This window comes from Letharia columbiana (assembly GCF_014066305.1).
Source record: "Letharia columbiana isolate WasteWater2 chromosome Unknown Sc0000037_s0, whole genome shotgun sequence".
NCBI classification, from domain to species: Eukaryota; Fungi; Ascomycota; class Lecanoromycetes; order Lecanorales; family Parmeliaceae; genus Letharia; species Letharia columbiana.
The window spans coordinates 88,116-105,997 of NW_023501081.1; the positions used below are offsets into that span (position 1 = coordinate 88,116).

Sequence of the window (17,882 nt, forward strand, 5' to 3'; positions counted from 1 at the left end):
ATCTGCGACCCTGTATGGATCGCCTTGACGGGATGCAGGCGTTGGCTCGTCGAAGGTAAAGGTAGCATATATGCGAACCGTCGAGCGCTTGCTCGGTAGCGCAGACGACGTCGCTGCGACGCTTGGTTATACAGCCGAGCCTAGTTTGTAGGAGCGAGACGGGAAAATTAGTGGATCGTCATTTTGAGGTGCGCGCGTGAAGGGTATTCAGGAGCCAGAAGTGAGCGCCAATCAGCACGGTACTGAAGTCGTGGAAGGAGCGCTCCCGTCGGGTTTGAGAGGCTATGGAGGCAGAGGGGACGTCAGCTGTGCCTGCGTGGAGGAAGTTCTTGTGAGTCACTTCGACGTCTTTGGGGGAGGATTGGGCTGTCGAAGGGTAAGACCGGTGAATTCAAAGATGATGAAAGTATTTCGGTGAAAATATCTCAAGATGTAATCGATTGTGAGTGTGATATTCATATCTTCTTTCATTCCGTGCTCATTCCACTATGATCCAATCCTGGTCGCTCGTCCATCAACTCCGTCAAAGAAGCTGACTTGGAGCCAGACCGCATACCACCCTATTTCAGATCTTCACCGAAGTCGTCGACTTTCGCCTCCTCCATTCCAGACAACGTCGCCGCCGGAACCCCAATCTCTCCGAGGCCTTCATAAAACAGCATGGCTTTTTGCTCGGCTGCGAAGTACGGTGCTCTTCCAACCAACATCGCCCTCGCAGCTATTGTTCCATGCCGGATAATAGGTGCATGGATGTGTTGGGGCGAATTCACCAACACACGGTCTCTTGGATAAACCCCAAACGGTCGAAGTCCGTATGCGAATGCTTTGACAAGGCGCTTGACGTCAGCGTAGGTGTAAAAGTCGACTTCGAATGAAAAGGCGGAAACGATGCAGGGGATCGAGGTGGAAAACCAGTGCAGATTGGGGGAACGGGGAAATGAGATGATGTGGGCGAGGGCAGGCCGAGTAGAAAGGTTAGGAGGTTGATGGGTTGGGAAGGGACTGGAGATGAAGATGAATACATGTCGGCCTCTAATTAAGAAAGACGACAAGTGAGTATGTCCGGGGTAAATACAAAGTCAAGACGCATCTGAACACGGGGGGGAAGGAAAGAGAAAGGCAAAAAAGGTCGCGGGGGAGAGATTGGCCATGATACATATTGGCTTAATTGACGGAGCCGCGTTTTGACCATCGACATCCCGGGGTTTGTCACCCAGGCCGGCGGACTGCGCTTCGAATCTCACCTCTCTACCGGCCAAAGCCTCAGAACGGGTATCTTCATAGCTAATAAAGCATTTCATCGCATTATCTACTGCGAGGCCAGCAGCGTAACCCTCTTGATGAAAACATGCGTCCGTCTCGCATGACCTTCCTTGAATCGTCAGACATTTTTCGAGAGCCGACATGCGTCCATGAGCCCAGGTATTTTTTGCGCGAATAATAAGCACACTGTCAACTTTCTCCACATGGATTTCCCCACAAACGAAATCCGTTCCCACCGCCTCCACAATGAAACACACCTTCCGTGCAGGCTCAAATCTCTCCTTCGTACCCCTTTCGTCACTTGGATGCCCACGTGTCTCCCAAGCCTCCTCTTCACGCTCAAGCGTGTTTCCTGAGGCTTAGATTAGCGGACACAGATCTTTTTGGCAATATCTAGATCGAGCTCCAAAGGACATGATAACTTACGCAAAAAGAGGCGCCAAACCCTTCCCAGACCTCGAAAACAGCTTCATCTGCCCTCCAGCGCCGCTCGCGCCCAGGTTGTTCTCCGTCCTGACCGCGGATGAACCGGCTTTGAAATACATTTCATACCCATCACTGTTCTCGATTCCTGCTTTCTTGAACCAAATCTTCGCCTCCCCCATCTCCGCTTCCAGCAATACCCCCAATTCATTCACTTGGCCGTCTTCGCCAAGTCGGAATTCGGCTTTGGAGAGGCCATCGGTCGTAATTTCGTGATCGCCTGGCTCGATTCGTGTCTCAGTGCTGAAAGAGCGGATGTAGATCGCGAAGTACTCGCCGCTGACGTGCTGGAAAGACATGGAGATTGGGTATTGTTCATATTGGATCAAGCAATGGAGGGTTTCTTGGGGTTGAGAGGCTCTGTGGGAGGGGTTGGTGCCGTTGATGGTGAGGGTGAGGGCGGGATAGCCTTCGTTTATGTAGGTCTGTTCGCGCGTCAGCGGGTATTGAGTACGGAACGGGAGTCCAGATGGAGTCATACGCCTGCGTAGGAATGTAGAGGTAAAGAGAGAGGTATGGAGTCTTTGCCTTTAGGCGCACTCGGAAACAAGAGGTTTTTCGCGTTCTTCAATGTTTCCAACTCAAGTGACTCATTGAGTTCCAACAAGGGGGCCCAATCAAATCTTTCTCGCTCCGGAATTTCCAACATATCGTCGATCAACTTGAAGACCAAGTTCTGAATCGCACCGCCCGTTCCGCCATTGGCCATCATCGTAACACCCCATTGTAGGCGTGGGAAGTACATCATTACGCTGCTGAAGCCCGGTAAGCCTCCTGTATGCCACATCAACACTTCACCACGGTAGTTGCTGACATCCCAACCTAAGGCGTAAGCTTCGGACCCTCTAAAGCCAGTCGGTTCCTCTGCTACTGGACCGCTGATGATCCGAGGCGAGCGAAGGGCGCGATGTCCAGCCGGTGATAGCGGAGCGGACATCGTCATCATGCAGCGTATCCACTTGGTGTAGTCGAGTACGTTGGAAATGGTTGCGCCGCATCCAGACTCCTGTGGGGCATCGAGCCAAGGGATACTGTGATAGATTTTGGTCTTGTTGGTCCAGTAGTGTGGAGTGGCTAGGGACGGTCCACCAGAAGCTGCCGATTTTTGGGCGTCTGAAAGTGAGAAGAAAGTGCTGGACATGCGCAATGGCTCATAGATTCGTGTTCTGAGGAAATCGCCAAGCCACATGCCAGTCCATGTCTCAATGAAATGTGAGATTGCGATATACATCATATTGCAATACTGGAACCTCGTCCGAATTTCTGCAGTCATCGGTAACTGGCGAAGATTCCGAACGACGTCCCGCACTGTGACGTTAAGTCCGCCGTAGCTTAGATCATGGCGGGGCATCCCAGTGCGGTGGGAGAGAGCGTCTTCGATCGTGACGTGAGAGGTGGCATAATCGTCGGGTAGTACGAAGTCCTCGCGCACCACCTTTTCGAGTGGTACCTGCCAAAACAGGCTTTCGCTGGTGTTGACGGAGTCGTCAATGAGTAGGGAGACGGCGGCTGCAGTGAAAGACTTTGTAGTAGAGGCGGTATAGAAGAGGGTTTCTGGCGTGATAGGCTTGTCTGGGAATGTTGCAATGCCGTAGCCCTGTGATGGTCAGCTTGTCCACGTTTCTGTAGGCATAGGTTAAGTTCGCTGAAGTCCAAAAACACATGCAAGACTATGTACAAAGGAGGACTAGACAGATTGCAATATTGCGAAAGCGCCGCTAGATATCGGTCAAAGTCAAACGCGTAGAAGCATGAAATATGCCGGCAAGCGTGCGGGTGTTCGCTTCGAGCGCTCGAAGATCGATACTATACTTGCATGGACAAGGAGTAAAACCGCTCCAGATTGCACGTGAGATTATTTTGGGAGGACTGGTCTTGTGCTTAATACATTATGAGTTGTTCGAAATTTCAACTCCAAACCCGCCCAGACAAGTACTACGTGCTGCTAGGGATCCAGCTTCGAGGCACATTCATTCCTGTCTGGCTCGCATTGAGCCGCCAACAGCTTTTCACAGAGAAACTCATACTTTGCTGAAAGTGTCATCGCCCTGTATGACAGCCATGGCTAGTCCTGGAGTATGCCAACGGTCCAAATTCTCGCTAACCAGCTTATCGAAGCTTGCTGTGAATGGAGAAGATGTCGAGTCGGTCAAAGGGACTTGCCGAGCACCAAGTCCGATTGCGGGTAGAAGAGCGAGGCAGACCAAGTAGAAGAGCATCTTTGTTATGGCTTCTGATTGATCGTTTTGTACTACGAGCAGTATGAGGAGTCTAAGACGACTGACAATGCGAGAGCTGCCGCCTAAATCGACAATTCAACTTTGATAAGTTTGTTGGCATCTGATTCGATCCCTCCAATATGATATGTTTATACACTCACGCGAAGAGGACTGCACTGCGGTCTTTGCAGTGTGAGCATCATATGTCAAAGAGAAAAAGGCGGAGACAAATGTGAGACGGCGGGACATCGGACCGACGGAGGCGGCATAATTTCCTTGGCGCCAAGATCTCTTGTATACTTGTATGTTGATGTATTTCGAATCTATCTCCATGGAAAATGTGAGGTATTCAAAAGTTGGCTGTAAGCGAACCTACGATTAGTTTCCTCGAATTTCTGATGCTTGAGAGCTTTTGTCGAATGAAGTGGACTTGTAAAGTAGAGTAGAGTAGTATTTGAGGTTTGGCAGACGAAGATTTCGCCACACATACGTTAACCATTCGAGGTCTAGCTGATCTTTGCGACGACGCTAACTCAGGCAACATATCCGCACAGTCATTCATGCATCTTCCTCCTCTTTCTAGCTCTCTCTAACACAAAGACACAAGGACCCTCCATGACTATCGGCCTGCTGCAAGGACTACCTTACCATATGATTACCGCCGCTTTCGACTCGCGGACCCTTGCCAATATGCGAAATGATGCCATTGAAGGTCCCTGAGCAGAGGAGATAGATTAGCTGCACACCCTCAGATCATTGATATGACTTAGCCCGAGTTGGCGCTCCGATGACCTCGAACAACAAAGTACGGTATGTTACATTTATGTCTCAGCGGGTAAGATGATACCTCGCTCTCTTTTTTCGTCTCGTGCATCATATAGTGGCGACTCAACTCCCGGAGACAGCGGGGTAACTAATGGAGCCCTTCACTTTCGAGCTTGCAATGGTCGAGGAATTCGGGATTCCGAAGATGCCACACGCGAGCTAGCAATTCGCAATTCTGAACCTCGACAGCAATACCAGCCAGCCGCAAGATCCTTCGTTCCGGATTATAGTCCATCTATCACTGGCTACCAACGAAATCGTGGACAGATGGCTTGATTGGTGGAAATATCCGGAGCTACAACATAGAAAGAGGGTCAAAAGTACTTTTCCGGACTGTGATCGGGCACAGCTCATCATCTTCCCCCTCCGTTTGGTCATGGCCGTCTCGTACACATTAACTCCTCTTTGCCAATCAAATCTGCTCTACAGGATATCTTGGCGCTGACAAGTACTAGTACAAGGCAAGCACACAAAACAGATCTGATGCAAACACTGAGGCTATTGCTAGGGCAAATAAGCTAGCCGCCGTACGCTACGCAAATGCGAGACACTAGCGCCATCTTTTGCTACGTCATGGGAGCAAAAAGTGTCTAAGCGTTTGAATCAGTCTCTTCTAAGGTCGTGGTCATAATTTAGCCATCTGAATACAAGGACAACAATTTCGAAGAGGCGTTACCGAGACCTCAATCAATCTAATGAACGCATCAAAGACAGGGGATCTTTCAAGGGGATCCTTTCCAATTCCTACCTAGGAGCATATATAGGGAACGGTCAGAGCAGAATGTCCAGGAGACTCTTCATAATCGAGTAGAAGGACCAGTATCGAGAAGTCTCAGCACAGTCGCTTCCGAGACTGCGGCCATGTGGTCTAGGTTCGCTTTGAATACCGGGTACGGATGCTTAGCTGATCGCAACTGAGTCCGCATGCGCCATCTTTTTGCGGCACATGTGGCAGTTTCAGATCAAGTCCATACACTATGGGACTACCTTAACCTTACCGAACCTATCAATCTAACTCTACTCCAACCCCACCGTCAGTCCCTGACTGCATCTCCTTTTCCCTCCATGACTATGATTCGTCGCTTCTGCACCACGTGTGTAATCGGCCCCAGGCGAGGGTTATCCCATCGTCTGGCGCCTGGGGGTAAAATGTCTTGGCAGAACATCAAATATCTGTATGTTCATCACACAACGACTTTTGAACGACAAGAATCACAGACTTATTTTCTATTATAGAATCTTAGATCTACTTATAAAGATTAATCGCGACACTAAGTATTTTGTTGTGAAAGCAGGCGTTATTGAATTACACTAACATGCTATGGGGGTATTTTTTGATGTTCGGTCGGAACCCCTGAATTTTACCCCCTGCCAGACGATGGGATACTCCCTTACCAGCCAACCCGCCCAGCTTCCCCTGCGTATCAAGGGGTGACCTAAGCACGACCAACTCGCCACCTCAGATATCACATGCCGGTAATCGTCCCACGCACTGGGTTTTAGCAGATACCATTAAGGGGGGTGGGGTCGTCCCACGCACTGGGTTTTAGCAGATCAGTCACTTAATCGGACATTGCGCCGTGGGTTTGCCATCTGTAACGGTTGCAGCGAGGCCCAACTACCGTTCCTTAGCAGTCCAGAACAGTATTCATCCCACAGAGTTCGAGTCTGATGGACCTCAAGTCTGGTAGCGAAATTCACTGCCTTCATAAACTGTAAACGTGCCTTGCCCAGAGCATTCGTCTACAATACTAGAGTCTATTTTTTCTCATTCGCTTCATATCCTAACTTTTCCCGGCATTCCCCCACCTCGGTCACGACTAAGTACCGTGGTACAGCTTTCGCATGACTGCATCAGCCCCTCATCCTATAGGCTACGAATTAACCCAACTGTGGCATAGTGTGCCAGAATGACTACCTGATACCTCGTCGTTGGTCGTGCCACTTCGTGGCCGCCTTTATCTCCGTACGCCGCAAGGGTCCATCGGCTTCAATTACGACATCGCTGGCAGGATGGCTTCAGACCCGCTCCCTGGGCTCAAACGCCAGCACTTCTGCGTCACTTCTTGCAGTGCCTCTTTGTAAAAGTCAACACATCCTCCAATCGTCCATGTCGAGCCAGCATCGGGTTGCATTTGAAACCCATGACCTCTTTGCCTTGACTAACAGCACATGAAGCAAGCGTACATCAGGACCTTCTTGCACGTTTCATACACGAGTTAACGATACGCCGGTCTAGGAGCCTCAGTTTTAGCTGTTCAAATCTCGCTGTAATAGGATCTCGACTTCTCTTACTGATGCCAAAAGATGGCGACGAAATCGCTAGGCTCCGAATCTTCACAGATCCTGGCTGTAAAAGTAATGAATTGTAAACACCAACGGTTTCCGAATCCAATGGTAATGGAGAACCCCACCGGTACTGCTATGTTGACTGTTGCATTTTCTACCGAGATGACTCCAACGTGAGAGACTATATCACCCACAAGTTCCTCTGCTGGAACAAACACGTCCTCTCATCAAACTCCATTCCGCCTCCGGTCTTTCACCAGTATCTTGAAGAACGTGCCGCCGAACCCTCCAGACATCCTCATTCTGGCTACAACAAACGGTCCGGAGCTTCTTGCTTACTGAATCAGTTCGCCGCAATCTACTACTCTAGGCTGCGAAAAGAACCATAGCCTTCAATAGAAAGACGTTTGCAGAACCCTACGCACACGAGACCTAACGACATGAGGACTCCGTCACCTCAAACACTCGGCGGCTTCCTCCTCGTCCTCCGAGGTTACGCCGAAGCCCAAATAACACTCGCACCAATACCCACCAGTGCCTGCGTTGGCCAGGGTCTATCTGGTTCGGCAACATTCGCCAGCTCCATCAGCCTTGCCACAGGCGCACAGCGGATACCGGCCGGAGATTTCTGGAATCAGGTTGGGGCTGAATGGGTATTCGACACAGATACAAGTGGTGTTCTCTTCAGTGACCTAGCAGCAAACGATGGTCCAGACACACCTGCTATAGACTCAAAAGCTGTGAGTCTCGATGACAGCAGCACCAAATGGACATTCTCTGCTGCCAGTGGTGTTTGTAAGTACTCAGCATGACTACCACTGACCTAGTCTTTCTCAAGTCATCGAGCTGACAATGCTGTAGCCGAGGTTGACATCGTTTTCAACGCTGGACCCACCAGTGCCGCAAAATTCAGACGAGCTGCCTCATCCTTTGAATTGATCATCACCGCTAGCGTTCCCTGTTCCGACGACGCTGGGCAACCATCCCCAACTCCTACTGCAACTAACAGTCAGAATGCCGCGAACCCATCGCAAGCCTCTCTATGCAGCAACGCGGCCATCGAAACTACAGACACGGATGAATGGTCCAATTATGGGGTCAGCGGTGCAGTGTCCTCGCGATGAACAGAGCTGACAATCCTAGGTTGACACCTATGTCTCAAGCGTATTGGCGGCTGCTGCCACAAATTCTCTCTCACCTCAAGTCGACGCGGCGAAGGTTCTCCAAGAAGACGTCGGTGCGGCAGATGAATGCCAATATACCACACGTGACGCTCCATCTCGCCTATCACGCCTTTGCTTACGCTGACGGTTTGATAGCTTGTGATGATTATGCTTGTAAAGATATCAAAGACTCGGCCTCCGGATCCAACCTTGTGATACAACGCTACTTGGCATACAATGCCTTTGTCAACCTTAACAATTTCTTCGAGGTCATGATAAGCCAACTGCTTACCGCGTCGAACAACGGCTTGGGCATATCGACAGCAATCTCAACCGTAGGCGAATGTGTTTCTGGATAAGACTAGATCTAATTGCGAGCAGACTTTCTACACGGACCCGCCACCTGCAACCACGTGGAGCCAGATTATGGGGGCCATGACGCCCTTCCTCGGAATACTCAGTGCTGTCCTCGGACCTATCGGTGTAAGTAGAACTCCTGACCATGTGCGATAACAGTCGGTGTAACTCTCCATGCAGGCCGCTACCGAAAGTGCGGTTGTCGCATCCGTCCAGAGTATAATGGGCGCGGCGACTGGGATCCAAGCTACCAAAACATCCCCTGTCATTGATCAAAGATTCACAGAGTATGTGCTTGTCACGTCTCCAACAATAGCATTGGGCCAACTGACTGTGTCAAAAGGGCAGGTGATATTGATCAATGGACTCAAAACTACCTCCAAGCGACATATCCGTCGCTAGAAGCCGCGTACGAATTGACAATCGGCAACGCCTCTGCTGCCTCCTGGACGTCTACCGAGGGCGGTAACAAACCAGTAATGGCCGGTGGAGAATGGCTTACTAAACCCTATTCTTCAACCTTTGTCAATACCATGCTAGACAATTTCGACAAGATCGTGACGTATAAGATGATCAAGTAATGTTCAACCTACACTTCTACCATGACCATATCATCATGCTGACGTGGGGATAGCTACATATGGAACGCGTCCGACACATTCGTCGTCTACGTTCCGTACGGACCCGTGATGCTAAACAGCGACAAGATGGGTACCGTCAGCGCCTCGGACTGCAACGGCTGGAAGGGATCCGATCCCTTCCTCAATTGCAACGCCCCAGGGCCGGGAATGGCTCGGGTTTTCAATCCCAACAATGCGTAATCTCGTCCATCGCATCCACAGCTTTGAGCAGCACGTCGCTAATCTTGTACCCCGTAGAAAAATCCTGGACACCACCAATCCAATGGGCGCAACGAGCGGTTTCAAAGTCGGCATCGCGACCCCAGTCCCCATCGACATCACCCTCGTCACCGCCGGCGCCGTCAACTCCTGGCTCGCCGGCAATTACAACTACGACCTCTCAGATGCCTACCCGGACGTCAGCCAGGGCGAATTATCCGGCACCGACGCCGCTAGCCTCGCGAAGCTGTCCGTGACGCAGGATACGGCTGGCTTCTTCAACCTGCCCGTGTGCAAGGTGTTGGATCTGAGGAGTTTTCCGAACGCGGCGGCGGGGACGGGCTACGCGAACAGTAAGTGGGCGATTCCGAATCCGTTCCTTCTTTCGACCATCCCCATCGATGGACCTCTACCCGACGCCCTTAATTTCTCACCGTGATCGTGAATTCAACTCTTGGGAACACACAAGCTGACGCCATTTTTTTTAACAGCGCTCTGCGGCTGCGCTTCGGGCTCCGCGGTCGGCGGCGCCAGCAATGGCGGCAACATCAAGTTCTATGATAGCGTCTCCAGCAAAATCCAAAAATATGTGCTGCCCGCGCCCGTCAAGGGCCAGAACGGTAACTGCCCTGGTGACCTCAATCCGGCGTTGAACCAGATCGCTTGATCGAAGTTGGTATGCGGAATGCGGGAAGAGATTAGACTGGGTGGGGGGGAGGATAGTGGAGGGACAAAATCATCGTCAGCTGGCTGAGTGCTCGGGAGGATGTTTGTGGCTTGAAGTTTGTCGGGCTTGCTGGCGTGCGTTATTGCATCCTGTGTTTCCCCTTCGGAACCGGCCGTCGCCGCGGCAGCCGGTTCGTTCCAAATCTCAGCATCGTTTTTGCTTTGGCATCTCCGCTGCGAAGGATACGTATTGTACATACACCATGCATCTATCACTCGTTTCCTATACTCTTAGGTCTCGCGAGAACATCATCACGTTTCCGCGCTCGCGTCCATTCGATCAATGCAGACGCTCGAAGCTATGAAGCTTGAACCACTCGCGCTTTTTGGGGGTTTAAATTTGAGAAGCCCTGTGATGGTACTGATTATACAATACACTGTTTAAGCGTATTTATCTTTAGACGGCTCCCCAGCGCCTTTGGCTGCATCGCCCAGTCCCACTGTGGCGACTAAACTCCCACAGATCAAGAAATCTTCATGGCGGGGCATTCGGTCATCCAAAGAGGTCGCTGTTTGATGTGACTTGCTTGGAGCTAACCATGAGATACTTGAGGATCTCGAAGTTGACTTTGTTAATTGGGATTTAGTGGAAGGCGCTTGGAAAGACGAACTTCGGGTTGTAGGCAGCAACCTGTTTGCGAGATAGCTCTTACCTCGCACTCTATTCGGGCGTGCCTACAAACCTTTGCCAGCTCTTACACGCCTGTCTGTTTCCGCCGCTTACTTCCCTCTGGTCTTGAATGACATGAGCTGAACCGATGATGATATGGGCTTGCTTAACCATATCGAAAGACCTTCTAACTTTCTGGGTGCTTGTCCTGAAAATATTATCGTGTTCACGCAGAACAGTGAGTGAGATTGGCCTGGATGATACGTGGTTTCGGGAGGTAATCCCTAGAATGTCTGACGCCGCAAGGGCCTCTACTCACATGGGGACGTCGACTCTACATAGCTTGCCCATTGTTTGGGGGCCCTAAACTCAACGTAGTGGCTGAATACAGCGCTCAAATTTTACGGCTAACGATAGAGCGGAACAAGTCTTGGTTCTTAGCCTTGCAACTTTCTGACTTGGTGACGTGACCTTTGCCTCGTCACGACCTTATCAACAACCATCATGACGGTGAAGGAAGACATCAGGTTTCAATTATCGCATCCACCAGAATTCGCCCTACATGGAGCATCAGATGTCCACTACAACGGCGGAGGCTGCATCTTGAGCAACCCTGCCGCCTTCTCACAGCTTGGTTTCTGGACATTGGCGAGATTGCTCCTAGTGCCTCTGTGGGTTCAATCCTAAGAAAACACAGCTGCCCTATCCATGTCTAGATTCGCCCTTCTGCAGCAGACGCTGCACAAGAGCCATTAACAGGTGCATTATAGCTCGTAATGGGCACCTGTCCTACCCCTTGCAGGGGTCCTTGACAAGGGCCTGAAACAGAGGGATGTCAAGTGACCCACTAACCTCCAGTCCCAGTGTGATGACTACAGGCAGGATATGGGAACGCTCATGAGTCGACGCAAGATGCATCTGTACGGTGCAGGTTTCTTGGTCCGAATATTTCATGTTCATGATTTCGTTACAACGGCAAGGCCCAGAACATCAAGCAGAGCAAATGGTGGGATTGGGATTGATGGATCTTATCCGATAAGATAAGCTTGATTGAGCCTAGCGCCGTTAGATCGTGTTCTCGACCGAGTTTCTGACCCAGAAGTCTCCGGTACTAGTACAGTGTTTCGTTGACTCCCGGTTGACTCCCGGGATCACCTTGTTCCCCTTCCTTCCCTTTCAGCCGCCCGTCAAGCTCGCTAACAGCAGATCTTGAAAGTTGAGAAACAAACCAGCGAAACCAACTACCAGAGTCCCAGCTTCTGCTCTCTCAAACTGAATACCGACTGTGCTGTGTGTCTGCGATGGCCTTGAAAGCATGGTGTAGCTAATACATCTATCGTCTTAGACACCAACGCGAAGCCTTCCACGTCCGCTGGTGGAAGTGTGTGCTGCCATAATTCGTGCTGCTATGTCCTGAATTCCACCAGTACAGCATGGAATTAGCCAATGAAGAAGACAGAGCAAGTGACACGATGCTGGTCTCCGAAGCAGAGCGGTGCTGACTGCTAATTAGACGGGCCCAACTTTCCAAGGGCAAAAAGTCGCCGCTACCTTACTACAAGTGCGATAAAAGCGCCCATCCCAAACAATGTCTCATGACATTAATCCTCCAAGCAGCCTCTACAGTAAAAGGCCATAGCGAATACACAGGCAGCCTTCGCAGGCTCGAGGTCTTGACAAAGCTTGAAGCCGTATAATGCTCACCCGATCGACCGCATCTGGATGTAGGCTTGCCAGTAAGTTGCCAGCATCGATCAGGAGGTCTATTTACGCCATGAATATTACAGTCACTTCTTTCCTCACATACTCTCTGCCACTCATGATACCTTAGAGGACGAAGAATTCCATTTGCCTGACTGCAAAGAGCTTCATTTTCAAGCCCACAACTAGAGCGGCTCCGAGTCTTGTTCCCTGACGGAACAAAACATAGACGAGGATCCTCAATTGGACCCTGGAGTGAAGCTAGCAACCGACATGTGGGTAGCCGCCCTGTGGCCCTGGTGAAAAGATTCCTTCGGAAAAAGACATAATCTTGTCGCAGGCAGGGCGAAGGAAATCTGTACATCCGGACAGGAGCAGCGTGCAGTGAAGAATACTTGACGATCCCAGCATGGAAACACAGGCCTGCGACGCGATGTTGCAGTCCGAATCCTGATGACCACCACGCTCAATGTGAGGCTGCGAGGTACACCTCCTAATGCTCAGGAGCTACTTCACCCCCTGAGAACCCTGCTCTTCTGCTCTTTTGCCCCTCTGTCCCTCTGCCTCGAGGCCAAGGAGTTCAAGGCTTCCTCCCACGGTCTTTCTGTACCAAGCAATCCACAGCGCACTTCCGTCCCCATTGGCACTACTTCCTTAAACAAACTTGGAGTGGCATCATACCTTTCGGGTCGCAGGCGTACGACGTATATACAATCGTCGCAACTTGCATTCTTTTGTAGTGCGTCATGTCGACGTTCGCCCGAGTCAGCGGCGACTAAGTTGACCGAGATTCGAGAGAAGGTGATGCTTTGGGCGCTCATTTTGCTGTAGTCCATTTGGGGGGAGCGCGAGAGCTTTTATCGGAGCTGTGGATCCGCGGGATGCAGCATGTGGTGGCAATTGAGGCGCAAACAAGATGCATGCACCCAGATACAGTTTTCGGGATAATCCCGAGTCCTAGGTCAGGGGCTTCTGCAATTACGGGTTAACAGATCGGAGAGACCGTCGGCGTCTTCTGTGCACAAGCTGTAGATATCTGCTTTCAATGTCACGTGCAGGCGCATCTCCAGGCTTGACAACTTGGCGATTTGAAGGTCACGCTTGGTTGGTCTGCAAACGTCTTCAAATCTTGAACCGGCTACTTTTTCTTACACTTGCTCTCCATTCTCATTCATCACTTGAATCGTTAATGCGATCATCATTTGTGGTTGTACGTCCGACCCGATGAATTGCGGGCTTACCGGTCACACCACCAAACACACCTCACCCACAAGGTTCAAGATCGCCAACATCTCAAGGCATAAATTCAACGCGCGTTTGTTACCGTCACTGCGCGTTCGCTAGGTGACACCGAAAGCAACGTCGATATGATCGATGCATGACCAGACAACTCTGGTGGGAGGAACGAAGTAGTCCGAAGGTTTAGGGAAAAGGACTGGTGAATTCTCTGCATAGCACAGCCACGGCTCCACGAGGCGTTCTAGAATTCGAAGGAATACGCAGGGGTTGAGGGGAGTCGGCGGCTATTGCTGCCCTATAGCGACAGCCGCAACCCTTGGACCTACCCTTTACAGTTACCCCCGATCGTTAAACCTTTCCGATTGAGCCACACTTTCTGCAAAAGAAAACAAAGAATGAGGCTGTGCCTACCGCTATTCCCCTTTACAGTATTTTTATTCTCATTCGGAAGGAGGACATGTCTGGATTGTGTACGCGTCAGAAGCTTTTCCCAAAAGTTGGTTTCTTCAGCTGTGCGAAGACTGCAGAGAGATGTGAGCTGGGGAACGACCCGATTTAATAAGTCTCTCACACAATCGCTCGGCGCCTCAAATTACAAGATTTCATCGGCTTCCAGACCCAGAGAAGTCAATTGTGGAGCATGTGGAGTACAAGATTCACGACTAGCCAAATGGAGTGACATGCATCTGTCATCGTTTCAACGATATTGTGACTTGAAAGCTCGTTGCGGCCCTGCGCCACATGTGATGTGTCTCTTCATATGTGATGTGGCTCCTCTGGCTGCTCTTCTACACGCACTAACCGCTGGAAGAGGGTGTCGACGTTTCAACGGACCAAACTATCGCTAACCAACTTACTCGGATAGGTGTTTCCGTGGAGATTGACACGGTCTACTGTGACGATTGTCCGGGGTGCAAGTACTTGACGGAGCTGGATGGACCTGATTGTCTGCTTTCGCTTCCAACTTGTAGGATTTCTTCACTCAAAAGAGCAAGTCTATAGTGGATGCCGTGAGATCGGTACCGTAGATCCCAGCAGCAACCGGGGAAAGCAATGCCATGAGGTTCTACCATCACGGTCTCATCACAACTTGTGTACGTGTAATATCGTTTCTCATACGACATAGTAGTCCTCTGCAGATTGCTTGTTTTACTTAGGCTTCGAGAGCCTGCATCCGAAGCGATGTCAATGGATTATATGTCTCCGTTTGCAACGTTAAATAGTCCCGTCAACCGCATCACTTGCAAGACTCCAAAAGTCAAAATGTCTCAACGTCGGTAAGAGATTTCATATCATCCTCACAACCATCGCTGCTTCCATATCGGCTGACTCTTTCCAGTGCCAACGAAGGGACATCTGCAAGCGAAGTCCCTCAGCAACCCACCGCCAATCCCTGGAACAATCAACCTGTACCGATGTGGATGGGACCTCTCGCCTATTATAATGAGGACATGGAGGGTCAATTCCGAACAGGCTTATCGTAAACGTTCCAACAGATGAACTCAAGATCTTCTTATGCTGACCTATCTATAAGTCTTACTGGTGGTCCTGGTTTCGGTAACCAACCTCTGCATCAAGAGTCGACAGCCATGGAGGACACCTTGTTTGAGATAAATCAGACCGGCCTGTCGCCAATGTGGTATGATAATCATCATAAAACTTTGGCGGACAAATCTCATGCTGCTTTAGGAGAGACCCATCGCCGGCATACGTGGACCCAAGGGTGGGACGTTCTGTCATGCAAGCCAGAGCGCCGCTTCCTTTCCAATATGTATCACAGCCACCGTCCGCACCTACGCCTACTGACCCAAGTACGGCCCCGTGGGAGACCTCACCGGTCGAAATTCACTTACGAGGTCGAGGACCGGCTTCATCTACAGCGAGGTGCGTATACCAATGCAACAAGCCCCGCGACGTGCTCTTTTACAATTGATTGGGCTCAAATAAAACTTTCTACATATATCCTGCCCCGGGATCTCGAGCGGGATGCTGATATTTTCCAAGGCAAACGGCTCTCTACCAATCGCTCATGGGGCAACCAGCTCCGGGAGAGGTAGTCGGGACCGCAACCCCGGTTCCAGTCTCCCAAGGCTATCCCGCACCGCAGTATGCCCCATACCCACCTTACCCGGGTCCCTTGGCCCTCCCACCAGGACAATTGCCCGGCCCCACCGGCTATGAAATGATGCAGCAAGACCAAACCCCCCTCCATCCCGGCAGCCCAACCCCGATGCTCGTCCAGCTAGGCGCCTCGCAGAACTTCCTGGTCAACAACAGGCCTGCGCGATGGATCCAGGTCCTCGACGTCGACCCTTCCTACCAGCGCGCTCGAACGCCGTCTCCCAACAGGGCGCCGGGTAAGAAAGCCACCACTATCCTTGCCCCTTCCCCCCCCCCACCCCAGCACCGACCCCACCCCACCTCCCTTTTAAACAAGAATTCCACGTCGCTAACCCGCTCCGTGTTTTCCCCAACCCACAGCCCTGAGCGTCTACGTGCGCGCGCCCGAAACCGAAGTCCACTACTGGGCCGTCTTCCTGCGCGAGCTGACGGTGCAGGAGCTCATCAAGCGCGTGGTGCAGAAGTACGGCTTCAGCACCGACGAGCGGGACCGGGTCCGGATGGCGGTGCGGGTCACGGACGAGCACGACGGCGGCGGCGGCGGCCGCGTGCAGCACCTGACCGACGAGGACGTGAAGCACATGGAGAGCGAGGTCCCCATCGACGTCAAGGTCACCAGTTTGGACCCCGAGAGCGAGGACTGGCAGCTCGAGTTGAGGTACTAGGGTCCTTGTGGGCGCGGACGGTGGAAAAATGAGGTCCCTGGTCGTAACTTCGAGGTTCAGGCCACGACTTTGCAACCTTCGAGGGCGAGGACTACCAGTTGGAGTTGTGCTGGTCGCTAGATTGGAACGGAGTCTTGTCGAACATTCCTTACTTTTCTTTTCTCTTTCCTTTGGTCGGGCGAACCGTCTTTGGAACTGCGGTGATAGAGTGGAAACGGTATCTTGCCGAACATTCTTTTGTTTCCTTAGTGGGCGACTGGCAAATGAAAATTGTGGTAATAGAGCGGACAGGAGTCTTGTCGGGTATTCTCTCTCTCTCTCTCTTTCCTTCCCTTTTCCCATTCCTTGGCGGGCGTTTGATGGGGCCTTTCTTTCAACAAAAATTCGCTGTTATCGACGCTCGCTGCCATTCTTCACTAATACCCTTGTTCGTAACCGGTCCAGCGACGGACACTATTACTTAGATCTCCTGTATGGTTCTATGTCGTAGAAATCAAATCATGTTTTCCTACATCCTTTTTCGCCATCCGCAAGTGCATCTCACGCGTGTGGGATTTGATCCGCGGTCTCTTCCGGAGCTCCAGCACAGAAACCGCGCGAGTCGCGGTGTCCGCAGCCACGCATCAACGACAGACCCAGCTTTCGATGCTGCTTCGGACGACGACTACATCCCCCGTAAGTCCCCGCAGCGATAGCTCCTCCCGCGATGTGTGTGAAATGCACACCCCTCGATTGGCTCTGCGACACCAATCTCGAAGATCTGTTGGAGAACTCTCGAGCGAGGTTCGGGAGCGAAACTTTGTTGTCGACATGTGCGTTCGTTTCGTACGCTCTCGAATGCCAGTCGGTGAACAGGGGGCGAAGAGATCTAGCTTCATGAAAGGATCAAGAGGACATTGATAGGGTGCGGATAGAACGGTGTCCCGCTGAGCTCTGACAGAATCATTGCAATTTGGACCGAATTCATAAAGAAGGAAGGAGGTGATACATTTTAGATTTTGCCATGGACCCTTGCCATCGCCGGCGACCACTGAAGAAGAGCAAGACGACGGAGTCGGAGAGATTCTGCATTGATGAGAGAGTCAACCAATACATTCCACATCCCCTTCCGTCCAGAGCGAAGACTTCACGGTCGTGCTTCCGGTCCACACTCTTTCCGTCGCCTGTTGCGCGCGCGCATGCGGACCAGAATTTCTTCGACAGCTAGCCCCTCGCGTACGTACGGTTCCCGATGTCAACGTTCATAGTGTCCGAAATCTCCACCTCGACAGCGATCCCACAGCTGTCCACACCGCTGGCTTCTTTGACAAAATGCCGACGAAAGCCGGCCTGTTACTTGAAAGTCAAGGCTGTGTATGGAAATTTCCCAGTGATGTATATGA

The 17,882-nt window shown here is 51.3% G+C and overlaps 3 protein-coding genes across 3 annotated transcripts; 2 read left to right on the forward strand and 1 right to left on the reverse strand.

Annotated features, from left to right (window-relative positions):
* Positions 1-1,602: 1,602 nt before the first annotated feature.
* Positions 1,603-3,965, reverse strand: HO173_009082 (uncharacterized protein; the record flags this gene model as incomplete). Its single annotated transcript, XM_037310975.1, has 4 exons — positions 1,603-1,615; positions 1,690-2,171; positions 2,228-3,343; positions 3,774-3,965. The coding sequence occupies 4 exons, from the start codon at positions 3,963-3,965 to the stop codon at positions 1,603-1,605; spliced, it is 1,803 nt and encodes a 600-aa protein (XP_037162069.1).
* Positions 3,966-7,519: 3,554 nt separating this feature from the next.
* Positions 7,520-10,105, forward strand: HO173_009083 (uncharacterized protein; the record flags this gene model as incomplete). The annotated part of the gene is made up of 10 exons (XM_037310976.1): positions 7,520-7,874; positions 7,941-8,176; positions 8,223-8,346; positions 8,399-8,577; positions 8,624-8,725; positions 8,780-8,886; positions 8,943-9,176; positions 9,234-9,416; positions 9,478-9,791; positions 9,930-10,105. 10 exons carry the CDS (start codon positions 7,520-7,522, stop codon positions 10,103-10,105), a joined length of 2,010 nt encoding a protein of 669 aa, XP_037162070.1.
* Positions 10,106-14,977: 4,872 nt separating this feature from the next.
* On the forward strand, positions 14,978-16,500 carry HO173_009084 (uncharacterized protein; the record flags this gene model as incomplete). Its single annotated transcript, XM_037310977.1, has 6 exons — positions 14,978-14,991; positions 15,054-15,194; positions 15,249-15,353; positions 15,404-15,598; positions 15,719-16,071; positions 16,196-16,500. The coding sequence occupies 6 exons, from the start codon at positions 14,978-14,980 to the stop codon at positions 16,498-16,500; spliced, it is 1,113 nt and encodes a 370-aa protein (XP_037162071.1).
* Positions 16,501-17,882: the final 1,382 nt, after the last annotated feature.